At 44.1% G+C, this 19,878-nt stretch overlaps 1 protein-coding gene across 1 annotated transcript in view; it reads left to right on the top strand.

Annotated features, from left to right (window-relative positions):
• The window catches only part of CPED1 (cadherin like and PC-esterase domain containing 1), a 181,279-nt gene that overhangs the window by 42,830 nt on the left and 118,571 nt on the right, over nucleotides 1-19,878 (top strand). The window contains exons 4-5 of the mRNA XM_054173871.1: nucleotides 2,279-2,385; nucleotides 6,118-6,193. Coding sequence (XP_054029846.1) covers nucleotides 2,279-2,385; nucleotides 6,118-6,193 — 183 coding nt within the window. The remainder of the gene's footprint in view (nucleotides 1-2,278; nucleotides 2,386-6,117; nucleotides 6,194-19,878) is intronic.

Consider the following 19,878-nt stretch of genomic DNA (forward strand, 5'->3'; position numbering starts at 1 on the left):
CAGGTACAGCTGATCAGGAATCTATTGATACCTCAAATACAAATCCTACTGCTCTGTCAGCCTGAGTCTGAGGGACAGTACTAGGTGTATGTTATTTTTCTAATAGGAAGTCTCCTGTTTGCTATAAATAGACATGGTTCAGTTCTGATTGTTCTGTACTGAAATAACTGGCTAGAAGTCTGATTACTCTAAATAAACCCCACAAATAATGGCAAGCATTCAACCCCTCCTGAAAAAATTGTTCCTAGCAGTTAACTATTCTACTTCCTGGACACTGGCTCAGAAACACACTAGATCTGAGGGCCCTTTTTCCTCTTCTTCTCTTCAGTACATTCATATTGATAACTCTGCTGTGTCCTGAAGGCAAAGAGCAGCGTACCCTTTAGAGTCAGGGATCAAATTCATTGCTGGCCAGGATGCGTAACAATAAACAAGGGAAAGAAATTAACTGCTTCTGAGAAATGGAGTTCCCTCCAGTTCCCTTTCAATTTGCAGGCAGCTTGGCATTGTGCTTTATATGTAATTATAATGATTTATTCAAATGTGTTTAGCCAAAGGCATAACGACTTGCTTATCTGATAATTACATAGCTGGTGAGGCTATTGAGTAGGTTAACACCCTCCATCTTTTGCAGTAAAATGAAGTATTTGCTTGCATGTGTCTTTACTGTTTCATTTATTTGCAATCTGTACCATTTTTACCCACCTGCAATTTTGTATTAGTCTCTTCCACAAAGGTGCACGTAGTGAATCTGCCTTGCCTAAGTTTTGCAATGCCTTAATTAGTTTAATACCATAACACTGCTGACTGTAATGGGAAATTGAAGACTTCTCCACAGTAATGGACGTGGAGTAACTGAAAATTCATCTCTTACAGCTTTGTCAAGCTGCTTATAAACATTAAAAAAAGGAAAAAATGGACAGTTACTTTCATAGTCTTGGACCCATTTTGCATGATCAGTTCATTACTGCACTTAACATAAATTATTATATCTCCTTAAGTGAAATCTTCACCCTGCTTGGTATTTGTGAGTGGGATAGGAAAATATTACATTTTGGAGAGGGAAAGCAGCTGAAGTAAATCCGTGGGCCACCAGTGGGACTATAAACAGGAGTAATCTAATAAGATTAGGAAGGTATAACAGACAAGTAGAACAAAAGGGAATAAAATACACATAATCTTCCCAAACTCGTGAAAAAGAGCCAAACAACTAATCAGTGAAATAGCTGTCCTGCAGAGAGCTTTGGCACAATGCCATACCCTGCCTCGGATGCTGTACAGCTTCCCTCTTTGCCCTTTCTGTTTGGAAGTTCTTTATTTCTTACTGTCACCCTGTCAGTGAAATGCTTTACCCTTTATTGAATGTATTCATGGTGTCCTCAACAGATATCATGATTCTGGTAATCTTTTGAAAGGTGACATGGTCTCTAAGTAGCCCAGATTGTGAAGGCTGTATACAGAAGAACATAAGATCTTTTGAAGCCACATTGGCATTTCTACCTCACATGTATGATAAGGGCAAACTCTAAGACCTATTTGTATCATCTAATACATAATGGTATTTTAATTAGAGCAATTTAGTTTTGGATCCTCTTCAAGCAGCCATCTCTGCTCCCAGTGCTGCTTGTTTTCTGATCATAGAACCCTACCATCCCACAGATCAGTTTTGCCCCAGAGAGGAAGCATCCTAGAACTAGCTCAGAAGCCAGCAGCTTGCTCAGTGCAACTTAATTCCCACTTGTACACCAGTTCTAGATGTTGTCAATCTGGCATCCAATATTTAGGAATTTGTTAGAACAAGCCTTAGACTAGGAGCTCCTGCTGTTTTCAATAACAAAACTAGTATTGCTTCCTCTAACATCTACTTCACAATACTGAAAGACCACAGAAGATCACACAGGGTGTAGTGGACGTGCATTTTAAGTGTGTGTGTTGAGGTGTTCAGAAAAGAAACAACACAAAGTAAAGCAGCACCATGTTACAGAGGGTTTTCATTTCTGAATGGTGAACAGGTCAAACATTAGGGAGCTGGACATCAGTAGGCAGGTATTACAGAAGATGCCAACTATGAAATACCTATAGTTTCAAAGCTTGAACTGTGGTAGTGAATATGTCTTTTTTTCTTCTGCCACCTGTAGCTGTTCACGAACTTAGCACTCCAACTGTTTGCTGTTCCTCAGAATTTGGCTCAGTGTTTTGTTTGTTTAGGATTTATTTTTTTTTAATAGGGATTGTATGATATTTCCTTTTCCAATATATTTCTTTTCTTTCCTGATAGGTGGTATAAGCCCTTGGGACCTTTTGATCTGCTTGTCTTCCAGAAAAAAAGATGATGCTGGCTGCATTCAAACCGAAGACTTACATCATTTAGAGCTTTTCCAGAAGGTATAAAATGATTGCGTTATCCTTTGTGGGGAGAATGAGATAACAGGACTAGCCCCAGATTTCAGTAGTCACTCAAGAGAATGAAAGTATCTAATTCTTATTTTATACTGCAGCAACATAGTTTAACATAAGTAAAAAAGTTTATTCACATTTCCCATCTGTTAAGAAATATTTGTCAGATGCCAGCATTTCGTTCTCTATATCCCACCTAATAATCACAGTATCACAGTATCACCAAGGTTGGAAGAGACCTCAAAGATCATCAAGTCCAACCTATCGCTCAAGACCTTGTGACTAGACCATGGCATCGAGTGCCACGTCCAATCCCCCGTTGAACACACCCAGGGATGCCTCCCTGGGCAGCACATTGCAATGGCGAATGACTCTCTCTGTGAAGAACTTTCTCCTCACCTTGAGCCTAAACTGGTGACCCTGTAGAAGGCACCCATTCTGGAGCAGTTCATGAAGAACTGCAGCCTATGGGAGAGACTTATATTAGAGAAGTTGATGGAAAACTGTTGCCTGTGGGAGGAGCCCCAAACTGAAGCAGCATAAGTGTTAGGAGTCCTCCCCCTGAGGTGGAAAGAGTGGTGGAGACAATGTATGACAAACTGATCATGACCTCCATTGCCCTTCACCTGGACCTCTGCAGAGGAAGAGTGAGGAGAATTTGGGAGTAAAGTTGAGCCCAGGAGGAAGGGAAGAGTAAAGATGAGCCCAGGAGGAAGGGAAGAACCTAAACTGGTGCAGCTTGAGATTGTGCCCTCTTGTTCTGGTGCTGGTTGCCTGGGAGAAGAGACCAGCCTCCTCCTGGCTACAACCTCCCTTCAGGTAGTTGTAGAGAGCAATTTCTCATTTGGATATAGTATGCTATCTTGGATGTAAATATTTCAGTGTAAATACTGAAAACTGTGACAACTCAAAGTCAGGTTGTCCTTTTCTCTTCTTTAGCTTCAACTTTTCTGTTCTTGGCTAACCTTAACCAGTGTATCAGGCAGCAAAAGTGTCTACAGAAGTCAAGCTCAACTTAAGCAATTTAACCCCATTGGAAAAGGGAATTCAGAAATGGGGAGAAACAACTAGCAAAAGCATGCAATATTTCAGAAACATGCCATATACAGAAGATAAAGTTGGACTAATTTAGGCTTCACATCGTGTATAACTACGGCGTTTCCTCTAATACAGTTGGTCCTTTGTAAACATTACTCAGGCACATCTCCAAACAGTGACAGTGCTCCTACAATTGATAAGGTGAGAGCTGGATCACTGTCCTCCTCCAGGGCCTTCATGGGAGCTCCTTGCTCTGGCACTCCACTCTACTTACAATCCAAAGCATCAGTGGTGTGAGGATTTCTTGGTATTTTCAGGCTTGCTTTGACCCCCCATGTTGTGGGCACAATTTAGATTACTTATTTAGGTTAATTATATGTTTAAATAAGCACCTGAGCTGTTGGTAAAAATATATGTCTTAAACTGAGGTCTTTGTTTGAAAAAATGTGAACAAACCTTTGACCCAGTTTGGCTTGTATTTCAAGCATTGAAATATTTTGAGCTAGCAGTGTGCCCAGGTGGCCAAGAAGACCAATGCCATCCTGGCCTGTGTCAGAAATAGTGTGGTCTGCAGGAGCAGGGAAGTCATTGTGCCCTGTGCTCAGCACTGGTTAAGCCACACCTTGAGTACTGTGTCCAGTTCTGGGTACCCTCAATTTAAGAAGGACATTGAGGCACTTGAATGTGCCCAGAGAAGGGCAACAAAGCTGGTGAAGGGTTTGGAGCACAGCCCTATGAGGAGAAGCTGAGGGAGCTGGGGTTGTTTAGCCTGGAGAAGGGGAGGCTCAGAGGAACCCTTATTGCTCTCTACAACTACCTGAAGAGAGGTTGTAGCCAGGAGGGGGCTAGTCTTGTCTCCCAGGCAACCAGCACCAGAACAAGAGGACAGTGTTAAGCTGTACCAGGGGAAGTTTAGGCTGGATGTTAGGAAGAAGTTCTTCATAGAAAGAGTGATTGGCCATTGGAATGTGCTGCCCAGGGAGGTGGTGGAGTCACCATCCCTAGAGATGTTCAAAAAAGGATTTTATGTGTCACTTGAAGCCATGATTTAGTTAGTCATGAGGTGTTAGGTATTAGGTAATAGGTTGGACTTGATGATCTCTGAGGTCTTTTCTAGCCTGGTTGATTCTATGATTCTACAATTCTATGATTCAAGTGAAATGACACATAATAATGGCAAGACCCAAAAGTATAGATTCAGACCTGAGCAACTGGAAGAAATAGAAATGCTTTTAAAAGGTATTTAGTTCTGTTATAGAATCATAGAATCAATAAGATTGGAAGAGACCTCAAAGATCATCAAGTCCAACCTGTCACCGCAGACCTCATGACTACTAAAGCATGGCTTCAAGTGCCACGTCCAATCCCTTTTTTAACACCTCCAAGGATGGTGACTCCACCACCTCCCTGGGCAGCACATTCCAATGGCCAATCACTCTATCTACGAAGAACTTCTTCCTAACATCCAGCCTAAATCTACCCTGGTGCAGCTTGAGACTGTGTCCTCTTACTCTGGTGCTGGTTGCCTGGGAGAAGAGACCAACTCCCTCCTGGCTACAACCTCCCTTAAGGTAGTTGTAGACAGCAAGAAGGTCTCCCGTGAGCCTCCTCTTCTGCAGGCTAAACAACCCCAGCTCCCTCAGCCTCTCCTCACAGGGCTGTGCTCAAGGCCTCTCCCCAGCCTCGTTGCCCTTCTCTGGACACGTTCAAGAGTCTCAATGTCCTTCTTAAACTGAGGGGCCCAGAACTGGACACAGGACTCAAGGTGTGGCCTAACCAGTGCAGAGTACAGGGGCACAATGACTTCATGAGAATACAAGAAAACATTGTGTGTCCACAGAAGCCAGAGTATGTACACTGGAGTTCCCTGGGACAGACTGCCTTATCTAAGTGCATTTCTCATAGCAGTTCCAGTGTGCTAGAAACATATATGCTTTGGATTCAGATCATAAAAACTCTAGGCTTCTGCACAATGGTTTGGTTTTGTTCTTTTTACTATTTCTACCAATATTATCATATCTGAGCTTCTAATGCCATGCAATATAATAATCCTTACATCTCTCTGAAATGTCCAGAAGTTTCACACATGAATAACTGAGACACAAGGTGATCAAAGGAATTGTCCAACTTCTCTCAGGAAGTCTGCAGCTCAGCAGGGACTGAAACCAGATGGCCCATGTCTCCGCATGACTTTAAATATTGGCCTAATGTTACTTGTTGCTGGCATTGATCATACCACAGTGCAACAGAGTTCTTTGTTGCAGAGCCTGAGTGTGGTTTAGCTACATTAGATTACCACTGCTACCAAGCACAGCAATTCAAAAGGCATAGGCTATTTCCACAAAGAACGAGGCAGTGAATGATAACTGACAGAGAATGGAGAACCTGCAGAGACTGAAAAGGGGACAGGCAAGAAGTGAAAACTCAGCAGCAGGGAGGAGAGCTGCAAGTTTAGGGGTTTGTTTTGGGGTGGCCATGGAGGAGGAGGAAACCCCATTTTTAATTTCATTATCCCATGTTGCAAGGTTGGCAAAGTTGTGATTCCCTTTTGACACCGACAGGAGATTAGCATATGAAGTGTCTCTGATGAATTAAACACAAACCTATTGAAGGCTCCAGGAAAATGAGTGCTTTCCTGAATTACATCATTAAAGCTTCTTGGTTTTTTTTTTTAACATACAGGTAAACCTACTTCCAGAAATCCAGCATTTCCTTTGCAGAGAAGAGGGAATATGTCAGATAATGAAAGCCTTTTCAGGTAACCTAATTTCTTAAAACTGCATGCGTGGTGATGGTCTTTTAATAGCTGTCACAGCAAGCCTCTGAGATGAGACCATCAGGCTTACAATTACTTTTAGTTTTGGTCATGAATGCGGGCGAGTGGGAATGAAACAAGAATGATAATCCATTTCAGACACCACTTAAATGCAGATCACAGTTATGCAGTGTCTTTTCAGGTAAAGAGATATTGCATTGTTTAGATATTGCATACTGCAGAAATAACGTGGATATGAGAGCCTTATTTTTGGACTGCTTCATGTTAATATGTGTGTTGGTGTTTACACTTCAAAGCCCTGGGTTCGGTGTAATGTGTTTGCTCAGCTTTACAAAAATGTTGTGGCATGGAGAAGGAGTAGGAGTCAGAGTTTGGTTCCCATCCAGACACAGTTTACTGATAAAAAGCCTTTGTGCATTAAGTTCATCAACCAGAAAAGTTTAAAGGTTATGGGCAAGTTGCCAGGGAATTCTAATTTACTATGGGTCAAATTCAGCTTTTAACAGAAACTGGGGGAAAAAACCCTGTTGTGCACCATATCAGGTCTACTTAAACCACGGTGGGAGGGACATGGTCTCAATTACACTACTAAATATTCAACACCGGTGCCACTTTAGATTTTTTTCCTCTATCTTCACTACATAATTTTGCTTATAAGAAACGTTGTCTTTTTTGTAATCTAGTAACAACCAACACCACATTTATTTCATTAGCATTGAGCCTTGTTTGCAGGCAAATATGTTAGACTGATCAGTCCAGTCTTTCCCCTCCCCCCTCTCCCTCTCCCTCTCCCTCTCCCTCTCCCTCTCCCTCTCCCTCTCCCTCTCCCTCTCCCTCTCCCTCTCCCTCTCCCTCTCCCTCTCCCTCTCCCTCTCCCTCTCCCTCTCCCTCTCCCTCTCCCTCTCCCTCTCCCTCTCCCTCTCCCTCTCCCTCTCCCATTTAATCATTAAGAAGTTAAGTATCCTCTGTAGCAGTATTCTAGTATTTGTCCTAAGTCAGTGGAGAGAGCAGAGCACCTAGAAACACTGCATTTGATTTTAAATTATGACTTTACAATAGGTGCATTGAGTTACCTTCTGCAGGTCCTTACTACTCAATTACTTCTCACTGCTCACTGTAAATGGATCCTAGACAAGTAGTTTAGATTAAATACCTGACATTTGGATGCCTGACTAAAGCTGAGGTTAGATGGTTCCTAACCTAAGCATACCATATTTTCCCTTTTAATTTTGGCATTGTTTTATCTAATGATTTACCAACATTTAAAGCCCATATGAAGTGTTTCCCTTAAAGAGGTACATGGTGAGAGTCAGTTTAAATTGGAGATTTCCATTTTCATGGTGCTGTACACTGTCAAAACTGATCAGAAGGAACACTCAGTGTAACGAACACCTACCCAGGTCCCACAAGAATCCTTTATCAGAAAGTCATACATAGAATAGAATACATAGAATAAACCAGGTTGGAAAAGACCTTCAAGATCATCGCGTCCAACCCATCAACCAATCCAACACCACCTAAACAACTAACCCATGGCACCAAGCACCCCATCAAGTCTTCTCCTGAAAACCTCCAATGATGGCGACTCCCCCACCTCCCCAGGCAGCCCATTCCAATGGGCAATCACTCTCTCTGTATAGAACTTTTTCCTAACCTCCAACCTAAACCTCCCCTGGCGCAGCCTGAGACTGTGTCCTCTTGTTCTGGTACTGGCTGCCTGGGAGAAGAGACCAATATCCGTCTGTCTACAACCTCCCTTCAGGTAGTTGTAGAGAGTAATAAGGTCTCCCCTGAGCCTCCTCTTCTCCAGGCTAAGTAACCCCAGCTCCCTCAGCCTCTCCTCATAGGGCTTATGTTCCAAACCCCTCACCAACTTTGTTGCCCTTCTCTGGACTCGTTCCAGCAAGTCAACCTCCTTCCTAAACTGAGGGGCCCAGAACTGGACACAGGACTCGAGGTGTGGCCTAACCAGTGCAGTGTACAGGGGCAGAATGACCTCCTTGCTCCTGCTGGCCACACTGTTCCTGATGCAGGCCAGGATGCCATTGGTCCTCTTGGCTGCCTGGGCACACTGCAGGCTCATGTTCAGTCTACCATCGACCAGCACCCCCAGGTCCCTCTCTGCCTGGCTGTTCTCCAGCCACTCTGACCCCAGCCTGTAACTCTGCATGGGGTTGCTGTGGCCAATGTGCAGAACCCGGCACTTGGATGTGTTCAATCTCATGCCCTTGGACTCTGCCCATCTCTCCAGCCTGTCGAGGTCCCTCTGCAGAGCCTCTCTGCCCTCCAGCAGATCAACTCCTGCCCCTAGCTTGGTGTCATCAGCAAATTTACTGATGATGGACTCAATGCCCTCATTCAGATCATCAATAAAGATGTTAAAGAGCATGGGCCCCAGCACTGATCCCTGGGGCACACCACTACTGACTGGCTGCCAGCTGGATGTGGCACCATTCACTCTCTGGGCTCGGCCCTCCAGCCAGTTCCTAACCCATCGCAGTGTGCTCCCATCCAAGCCATGGGCTGACAGCTTGGCCAGGAGTTTGCTATGGGGAACGGTGTCAAAGGTCTTGCTGAGGTCCAGGTAGACTACATCCACAGGCCTCCCCACATCCACCAGGCAGTCACCTGATCATAGAAGGGGATCAGGTTGGTCAGGCAGGACCTGCCCTTCCTAAACCCATGCTGGCTGGGTCTGATCCCTCGGCCATCCTCTAAGTGAAATACCCTCTTCTGACTGATCTTTCAATACGCCATCAGTGATGCCTAGAGACTTGGTTTCCTTGCACTGAAAAATGAATTAGAAAGCACTCTAATATAGTATCATTTCAGAAAAAAACTGAGCAGGCTTCTAAAAATTTCAAGCACCTCAGCATACAGTTGGTCTTACTCATATTATAACTAACTGCCTGCAGAAAGCATTGGTTTGCCCTCCTTGGAGAAAGGCCAGTTCCAGTGGTTTTAGTGTTTTGCTACTGCCAAACCACAAACACAAGAGGCACTCACCACACACAGAGCTTTCACCTTATAATAAGCACATTTTCACTGGTGCCCATAAACTGTAGTACAATACACTTTGTGTACACGGTCTGTTAAGCTGTTTAGCGTTTTCTCCTGTATTGGGTTTGCATAGAAAGGTTTTGGTAGCAGTGGGGCTACAGGTGTGGCTTGTGTGAGAAGCTGCTAGAAGCATCCACTATGTCTGATAGCACCAATGCAGCCAGCCCCAGGATGGACTCACTGCTGGCCAAGGCTGAGCCCAACATCAGCATTGGTAGCACTTCTGTGATAGCATATTTAAGAAGGGGAAGGAAACTGCAGCACAGCAGCAGCCAAAGAGAGGATTGAGAAAATGTGAAACAACTCTGCAAACACTAGGGTCAGGGAGGAAGATGGGGGAGGAGGTGCTCCAGGTGCTGGAGTGGAGGTTCCCCTGTAGCCCAGCATGAAGGCCATGGTGAGGCAAGCTATGTCCTTGCAGCCCATGAAGGTTAATGGTGGAGCAGGAATCCACCTGCAGCCCATGCAGGATCCCATACCAGAGCAAGTACATGCCTGAATAGTCTCCTGGCAGGATCTGTGGCCCCATAGAGAAAGAAACCCACACTGCAGCAAGTTCACTGGCAAGACTGGTGACCCTGTGGAAGGGACCCATTCTGGAGCAGTTCATGAAGAACTGTAGCCTACATGAAAGACTTATATTAGAGAAGTTGATGGAAAACTGTTGACTGTGGGAGGACCTCCAAACTGAAGCAGGGTAAGTGTTAGGAGTCCTCTCCCTGAGGTGGAAAGAGTGGTGGAGACAATGTGTGACAAACTGATCATGACCTCCATTGCCCTTCACCTGGACCTCTGCAGAGGAAGAGTGAGGAGAATTTGGGAGTAAAGTTGAAACCAGTAGGAATGAAGGAGTTGGGAGGATGGCATTTTTGATTGGTTTGATTTATCCTTATACTACTCTGATTTGTTTGGTAATATATTACATTAATTTCCCTAAGTTGAGTCTGTTTTCCTGTGACAGTAACTGGTGAGTGATCTCCCAGTCCTTATCTTGGTCACCAGACTTTCATAATATTTTCTCTCTCCTGTCCATCTGAGCAGAGTGTTAGAGTGGCCTTGGTGGATACCTGGTGTCCAGCCACAGTCAACTCACCACAGGGACTCTTTAGGGAAGGCCCATTTGTAAAAGTATTATTAGCACTTTCCTATCAGTGTTTTCCCATTGAAATCAAAGTAGTATGTGTGCTTCACAGAAGGTGTCTGAGTCCTGCCCATCCAGGAACACCAGATTACTCCAGCAGTCTTCAGAAGGACTGTCAGACAGAAAGAAAAAGCCCCAGCCCTAATCTTTCAATTGCCTGCATCAGAAATAGTGTGGCCAGCAGGAGCAGGGAAGTCATTGTATCACAGTATCACTAAGGTTGGAAGAGACCTCGAGGATCATCGAGTCCAACCTGTCACCACAGACCTCATGACTAGACCATGGCACCAAGTGCCACATCCAATCCCCCCTTGAACACCTCCAGGGATGGGGACTCCACCACCTCCCTGGGCAGCACATTCCAATGATAAACGATTCACTCAGTGAAGAACTTTCTCCTCACCTCAAGTCTAAACCTCCCCTGGCACAGCTTGAGACTGCGTCCCCTTGTTCTGGTTGCCTGGGAGAAGAGACCAACCCCTTCCTGGCTACAACCACCTTTCAGGTAGTTGTAGACAGCAATAAGGTCTCCCCTGAGCCTCCTCTTCTCCAGGCTAAACAATCCCAGCTCCCTCAGCCTCTCCTTACAGGGCTGTGCTCAAGGCCTCTCCCCAGCCTTGTTGCCCTTCTCTGGACACATTCAAGTGTCTCAATGTCCTTCTTAAGCTGAGGGTCCCAGAACTGGACACAGGACTCAAGGTGTTGCCTAACCAACGCAGAGTACAGGGGCACAATGACCTCCCTGCTCCTGCTGGCCACACTATTCCTAATGCAGGCCAGGATGCCTGGATGTCTGACATCATATTTAATATGAGTGAAAGGCACCCATAGAAAGTCAAATTAGATTCAGAAGTGTAAATAATTGTATTTTAGATAAATAAATAAGGCCTAAATTAAACTTCTATAGTAAAGACTTTGGATCTTCCCTTCCCCTTCTATTCATCTGTTAAAGCCAGATCTTTCCACTTTTTTTTCCTCTTGAATCCTCTGACAGACTTTTCTTTCCAACAACAGCAAAATTGTCACTTACTAGGATTTATTTGATCCTCAATTTGAAAATTATTTGGGGAAAGCACAGTTTTCATCAGTATTTCCTCCACAGAAGAGTTTGTTTCCTGTCAAATTAGTCACGTATTTTCGTTCCTGTGTGCTCGAGTCAACAGAGCCTCTCCACAATTCCCGTCGAAGAGGATCAGTTAGTTTCTTATTACTGTGTTTGTCATTTAGTCAGCCCCCAAGGAGCCAGGCAATTTCCTGTAAAAGTGAAAATGCAAGGTTGCTGCTCTAAGAATAATGTGATTTAACTACAGACACACTAAGTTGCTGTGAAAGAAATATCAGGCAGCAAGGCTAAGAGGATGGGATTACTGGATTTACTGAGGCAATAACATTGATATCGGTAAGTAGTGGTACAAGGGTAAAGGTTATTTTGTTAGACAAATATTCTTCTGTTTATTGTTGTGCAACCCCTAAGCTGCTAGGTTTTGTATTTAAGAGAGCTTGCACCTTCTCATATCCCTGTTGCATCAATACAGAAAAGAAAATTACTTGTAGAAAGTGCTTATCTATTTTTTTTTTTGCCTTGTCTCTTTAATGGAAAATCTTTTGGTCAGTCTGAATGTTCAGAGTGCTTCTAGGTGGTGGTGGGGAGGTGGGGAGAGGAACTTGTGCACATGACTGCTTTTTAGGAATCATAGAATGCTAGGGGTTGGAAGGGACCATCCAGTCCAACCTCTTTGTCAAAGCAGGATCACCTGGAGTGGATCACACAGGAATGTGTTCAGACAGGTCTTGAAAGTCTCTAGAGAAAGGGAAGTCATTGTGCCCCTGTATTCTGCATTGGTTAGGCCACACCTTGAGTCCTGAGTCCAGTTCTGGGCCCTTCAATTTAAGAAGGACATTGAGACACTTGAATGTGTCCAGAGAAGGGCAACAAGGCTGGGGAGAGGCCTTGAGTACAAGCCCTATGAGGAAAGGCTGAGGGAGCTGGGGTTGTTTAACCTGGAGAAGAGGAAGCTCAGGGGTGACCTCATTGCCCTCTACAACTACCTTAAAGGTGGTTGTAGCCAGGAAGGGGTTGGTCTCTTCTCTCTAGCAACCAGCACCAGAACAAGGGGACACAGTCTCAAGCTGCACCAGGGGGAGTTTAGGCTTGAGGTGAGGAGAAAGTTCTTCACGGAGAGAGTAATTCGTCATTGGAATGGGCTGCCCAGGGAGGTGGTGGAGTCACTGTCCCTGGAGGTGTTCAAGAGGGGATTGGATGTGGCACTTGGTGCCCTGGTCTAGTCATAAGGTCTGTGGTGACAGGTTGGACTCGATGATCTTTGAGGTCTCTTCCAGCCTTGGTGATACTGTGATACTGTGACTCCACAACCTCTTTGGGCAGCCTGTTCCAGCGCTCTGTCACCCACACAGTAAAGATGTTTTTCCTCATACTGAGGGGTGGAACTTCCTGTGTTCCAGTTTGTGTTCTGGAGATGGGAGAGAAGCTGGGAAGAAAAAAAAAAATTCAAGTAAGTCAGACTGGAAGTATAGTTCAGAGGGAACTGTTCTCTAGGGAATCCAGACGAGCCTGTCTTTCCACATGAATACTTCCCTTACTTCATCGGTTCCAAGGCCCAGCCTGGGCCATGCATAGCTGTTTTCCCATCCAGAACACAGATTCTTTTAAAAGTAATACTTCTGCTGTGTTTTTGTTAATGTCACTGGTACAGAGACTTTAAAGACGAGTGTCTTGCATGCTTACTTGGTCACCTGTGGGGCTGACCGACAGTGTTAATCACACAGAAGGTCTTGGGATAGACACTACCATAATGAAACTGAGTGGGAGGAAGAGCCGAGATAGTCCAGCTGTGCGACTGTGCTCTCACTGTGTGATATGTTTACTGTCTGATGCTAACCTTTTCACCAGCAGCTTTTCTCTCCCTCTGCCTAGCAAATTGGCCCTGTCTGTCCCCAGTGTCCTTGCATTACTCTGGAGTTGGTGGGAAGATTGATGAGATAAGAGGAGGGGAGGAAGTGAGACCTAATGGGGCCACCTATGTAAGAGAGAAATTATAGATTAAATTTACTTCCTGCTGTAATAATTCAACACTGCAGGGGCAGGAGCATGCTTCTTTACAAGGGTATGCATTCCTTTTGCCAACTGGCCTTTATAAATGTTTGCACATCAGTTGTGATGGGTTTTGTCTGTTACCCTTCTGCTACTGAAGTTGCTGAAAGCCTCAAGAATGGCCAATAAAATCAGCATCTGATTCTTTTGAATCATTCTGACTAAAAACTGTGTTGGGAGGGATTTTCTTTGTTTTATAACAGGGATAGACCTCAGGTAGGACAAAAACATATTTCTGTAATAACAACAAATATGAAGAAACTGAAAGGAAGTGAAACAGCTAAATGACTAATTACTTGGCCGGTACTATTCCCTGTTACTAGCACAGAATTGTAGCTGTGGCTCCAATCACATGACGGTCAGCCAACATTTTCACTGAGTTGCTTTTTCCAGAGTTTTATAGTTTATCTGTAAATGCAAGTTCTAGGATGAAGGGTGCACACAGAAGAAGCCCTTCTAGGAAATATTGCAAGAAAAGCCTTCCAGCTTTTAACTGTGGGGATGCTTTAGGGATGAAGAAGCAAACACTGCGTTTAGTAAATGCTGCTAGCCACACATCTGCCAAAACAGAGAAGCAAAATGCTTGCTAAATGATTGGTCTAGAGTGAAGCTGTATTTGCTGATGTTTTTAACAAGGAAAATAGCACATACCTTTTGAAATGATGTGCTATCATAGGTTTGCCTTTTTATCTTTGAAACTTCATAGGTGTTAGGGGTGTTGGTTGATGGCAGGCTGAACATGAGGCTGCAGTGTGCCCAGGCAGCTAGGAGGGCCAATGGCATCCTGGCCTGGATCAGGAACAGTGTGGCCAGCAGGAGCAGGGAGGTCGTTCTGCCCCTGTACACTGCACTGGTTAGGCCACACCTCGAGTCCTGTGTCCAGTTCTGGGCCCCTCAGTTTAGGAAGGATGTTGACTTGCTGGAGCATGTCCAGAGAAGGGCAACAAGGTTGGTGAGGGGATTGGAACACAAGCCCTGTGAGGAGAGGCTGAGGGAGCTGGGGTTGCTTAGCCTGGAGAAGAGGAGACTGAAGGGTGACCTTATTGCTGTCTACAACTACCTTAAGGGAGGTTTTAGACAGGCAGAGGTTGGTCTCTTCTGCCAGACACCCAGCACCAGAACAAGAGGACACAGTCTCAAGCTGCACCAGGGGAAGTTTAGGCTCGAGGTGAGGAGAAAGTTCTTCACTGAGAGAGCCATTAGCCATTGGAATGTGCTGCCCGAGGAGGTGGTGCAGTCACCATCACTGGAGGTGTTCAGGAGGAGACTTGATATGGTGCTTGGTTGCATGGTTTAGTTGATTAGGTGGTGTTGGATGATAGGTTGGACACGATGATCTTGAGGGTCTCTTCCAACCTGGTCTATTCTATTCTATTCTATTCTATTCTATTCTATTCTATTCTATTCTATTCTATTTTTTGCATGAATTTCAGTGCATTCCAATCCACAGTTTAGATTCCTTTCCCTCTAGGTTGGCTTTGCTATAAAGTTTTATGTTACACTAATCATATTTTAGATAGTTTAAGTTTTCAGAAATGGCCATTAGTTTGAACTTTCTGCATTCCAAATATTCAAGGTGAGCTGCTTTGAGATTAACAGTATTACAGAGGGAGGGATCACTGTATTTTTTGAATATGAAAACCTTCTAAGGGCAGGTAAATCAATAGTCAGTAGTGGATGGGATATTGAACCTCCAGCAACATGCACATCACCAGGGAAGGCTTTAACACATGCAAAAATTATCACAGTATCATTAATTATCAAGCACAAAGTCATGTTCCAGTGAAATCAATGGAAATTTAGCCATGAATTCACTGGAGAGGAGCATTACCCCTAGGCTTTAGAGTGTCCTTCACATAGCATCTGCTTTGAATTTTACAGCTATGCTTTTCTAAATACAGATTCTTTTAAAACTGAGTGTTAAAGCTTTCTCTTTCTTTAGCAACCTCAAGGCATAATCTGTAAACTGCAGGAGAATACTGATCTTTGTTTCAGTCTTTTCATCTGATAGTTCAAATGGGTAACAGGAGGCAATTAAGTGTGACAAGCCTGCAATGACCCCAAGGTATGTAGTAGCAGCAGTTCAACTGAAACCATCCATCTTTCAAAAGCAAGAATGAAAGATTTACAAAAATGCACTTTTAATGATCATTAACTTCAAGATTGTGCCTCTTAGAGCAGGTTGCTGTTCATGACTGAGGAAAAGATACTGCATAGTAGGTTTTGTTTTCATCAAAACCCCCTGGTTCTGGAGGTGCTCAGAAGTCTGCCTAGGACTCTATGAAAGTTTCTTAATCATCTCCTGATGTGAAAGCAATTTTGCAGCTGTCCAACACACCTCCCCAGCCTAAAAATGATGGAAAATTCCCAAGCTCCCAATATTAGAAGAGGACCAATTTGTGGCAATGTAGCTTGACCGGTCTATATCAGAAATGAGGTCTCTGTGCTCCAGGAGTCTATACCAGTCAGGCAGATGGATGATCCCAGCACAGTGTGCAATATGAACTTCTAACTTACTGTGATGTCCTGTCAGAGAGCAAACTTGCAAGGCTGACAGGGAGGGCCTGTTATTAGTTGTTCCTGACTATTATGCTGCAGAATCTGCTGAGCAATGACATGAGGTGATTATCAATTTTTTGTGACAGAATTCAGGGTCCTCCTAGAGACAGCATACTACTAAGAAAGTCCAGAAAGACATTTGGAAGACTTCTATGTAGATGAAAAGTTTCCTGCGTACTTTCAGGATTAAATGGCTTTCATGTTCTAAAGTGATGTTTTATCCTGGTAAAAATTTGATGAAGACTCTGAAGAAGTGCTGAGTTTAAAATGTCCTGTATGGAATAAATGAACAATGCGCTGGGCTCAGAATAAAGCACAACATCTTGGTTGGGTTTCGACCCATCTCTAGCTTTGTGCTTCATTAAACAACCAGGAGCTCCCAGGGTGGCTCAATAGCTCCTGAAGCGTTTCTAACAGATCTGACAGTTGATGGGCACTTTAGAAACAAAGTTACTTTTTCCCCCCAAAGACAACAGTCTTAATCATTCCTTGTACCGTGTTTGAAGTGTATAAAATATAGCTTATTTGATCTTCAACAAAGTGAAAATGTGAACAAACAAGACCATATCTTAACCCTTCTTGTAACATCAAAGGATAGTATCAAAGGAAGAATAAAGAAGAGGACACATGCCTATTCATCTTCTGTTTCCTTTTCTTTCAACTGAGTGTCATTCACTTAGTTCCACCAGTAGAGCCTTCTGATGAATTCCTTACCTTTGCAGATCACCAGATGTTCATGTTAAACTAAGTGTTCAATTTACCATCAGTCCACGTGGCTGCAGCCATGTCAGCAGTGACCTGGATCTGCTCCAGGAATTCTTAATTTCTCCAAATGTACTTCTAGCTATTGGTAAACCTTTTGCTCAGCCACATGTTGTAACTCTTAAATCAACTCTTCTTTATTGTGTATGTGTTGAATCTCATGTTACGCTTCAGAACTCCGAGCCAAAGGCAAGTAAGTAACTTGGGAGCCACAGATGGAGAGAGAGAGCAAGAAGTCAGAGCTGTGTAAAATACTTGAAAGGCCTCATTAGATGTCAGTGTAGCTGCTACATTAGGTATCAGTTGTTGCTGTCAACTGATCTGTTTGACTCCGTAGTACTTTGAGAGATTGCAGTTGACAGAGCAATATCTACCACCAGTTCAAGTGACAACGAGGTGCTTAAATTTTTTGATCTAGAGGTGTTGACTTGCTTTAGTGGATCCTATACCCCCCTTTCACATGTGCCCACCAGCTGTTCCTATGTCTCAGATCTATGTTTTACCCATTGCTGTGGTTGGAGAGCTAATGTGTGAATTCAGCCGAGAACTTGTAGTGGCTTCCTTGCCCATCAAAAGGGCATCATGGGGAACACCCTTGACAGAGGTAAAGCAGCGCTGTTTGTTGGTGTTTTGAATGATACCATTTCAGAGATAGCAGTATAAGAAATACTCATCAAGCCAGAATTTGAATGAAATGAAAGTGTTTCTTTAAGGGACAGCAGATATCCAGCCTTAGGTCCTTTGGTTTACACTGGATCATCACAAACGGTGGTGGCAAAAGGTACTTGTGGCAAAGGCTGCATCTGCTCCTCAGGGGGAAAAAAAAGAGTAATTTGTGTGGTCTTTCAATTATTGCATAGCCACTTTAAAAGGGGAAATGTGCTTTTCTAGTTCACATCTTCTTTTTCTTTTGATTTTTAGAGATTTACTGACATTAAGATTTGGACTTTTAAAAGAGGGGATGTAATCTGGACGTGAGACTACAATGCTGGGACTCTTTCTAACTTGGTTTCCCAAGCTGGCTGACACATATCAACTGCTGAGCCTGCTTCACCTCTTCTATTATAAAATGTTGATGCTATTTATGTACTTCAAAGGGACTGGTTAATTAACAACAGCTTGTAGAGTGATTTCAAGATGGAAAAACATGGTAATTACTGCAAACAGTAAAGGCACTGCAGACTAATTTTCATTGATGATAATGTTGATTAACAAATTTACAGCTTTAATAAAGAGTTACTGCTTTTGGGTGCAAGACTGAGTGAAGAGTTGCCATGAGAACTGACGTAGCTGAGTGTGCTACAGTTCAGCACTACTGACATCTCTTTATTATTATGATAATTTTATTCATTGATTACTAAGACTAGGTTCACCAAAGTGAGTGGCTGTCACTCCCTATTAACTCTGCCTTCCTTCCTCCCTTCCTCCCTTCCTCCTTTCCCCTTTCCCTTCCCCCTTCCCTTCCCTTCCCTTCCCTTCCCTTCCCTTCCCTTCCCTTCCCTTCCCTTCCCTTCCCTTCCCTTCCCTTCCCTTCCCTTCCCTTCCCTTCCCTTCCCTTCCCTTCCCTTCCCTTCCCTTCCCTTCCCTTCCCTTCCCTTCCCTTCCCTTCCCCTCCCTTCCCTTCCCTTCCCTTCCCTTCCCTTCCCTTCCCTTCCCTTCCCTTCCCTTCCCTTCCCTTCCCTTCCCTTCCCTTCCCTTCCCTTCCCTTCCCTTCCCTTCCCTTCCCTTCCCTTCCCTTCCCTTCCCTTCCCTTCCCTTCCCTTCCCTTCCCTTCCCTTCCCTTCCCTTCCCTTCCCTTCCCTTCCCTTCCCTTCCCTTCCCTTCCCTTCCCTATCTTCTTTTATTTTATGTTGAGGCCTTTTGCAATGACTGACAGTGACACTGAGGATCTTCTTCTACCCATCAGTTTTAGAATTTCAGGACACTTCTGTTTTATATCTGGCTTTCAGATGATCAGCTGAGAAGAGAAGGGCTATTATTCTTGTCCTTTACATGGTTCTGCTAAAGTTGTAATGTAGCTACAGTTGAATGTAAAAGGTGCATATGTAAAAGGGATCTTCTTCTGGAAGCAGAGTTCTGTCTCTTTTCAGCTGTGTGCTGTAGCCATAAGGTCAGACAACCTGTGGTTCTATCTTATCCTCCCCGCTCGGTGCTTCACTGGGTTTTGTGTGACTTTGATCCCGTTCATGGTCAATAGATCAGCATCTTGCTGTTTTGAAGATCTAAGTCATGAGATCTGACCTTCAGAGTCTGATGGTGCTGTGTTGTTTCTGATGGGTATGTCACACTACCAAGACACAGGGGAGCAGAGCTTGGCTCCGTAACTCCACAGACAGGTGCAACAGCAGAAGTGTGTCTTGCTGTTTCACCCACACAAAGGTAAACCAGAAAAAGATATCTGAAGTTATTTTTGCACTGTGGAGAGCTTCTATGTATTTTAATATTTCTGTTTTTTGTCTGAACACCAAAAGTCTGTGGTCAAACTTTACACTCTGAATTATCTGCAGCTGCAAATAAGTAGTTTACTTTTCTTGTGCAGTCAGGGGTTGGTTTGTTTGTGGGTTTATTTGTTTTGTTTGTTTTGCTTTTTTGAAAGACCCTTTTAGAGGGTGGCTCATAACCTGTATTTCTCTTAGTACTCCAAGGACTAATGTCCCTCTCATTCTCCATTGCCTAAAGACACAGCCTAAGAATACTATTTGGCTAATGTGGGTACTTCAGTTAGGTAACTAAAATGATGCAAGGGAATAGTTGTGGTGGGGCTGCTGAAAATTGCCATGGTGAAATGCTGTTGTCTCTTTGCATGGTGGAAATGAGGGAGATGGGGTTGCTTAGCCTGGACAGGAGTAGGCTCACGGGAGACCTTCTTGCTGTCTACAACTACCTGAAAGGAGGTTGCAGCCAGGTGGGGGTTGGTCTCTGCTCCCAGGCAACCAGCACCAGAACAAGAGGACACAGTCTCAAGCTGCACCAGGGGAGGTTTAGGCTGGATGTTAGGAAGGAGTTCTTCATAGAAAGAATGATTGGCCATTG

This window comes from Dryobates pubescens, chromosome 27 (genome assembly GCF_014839835.1).
Source record: "Dryobates pubescens isolate bDryPub1 chromosome 27, bDryPub1.pri, whole genome shotgun sequence".
In the NCBI taxonomy this organism is placed as follows: Eukaryota; Metazoa; Chordata; class Aves; order Piciformes; family Picidae; genus Dryobates; species Dryobates pubescens.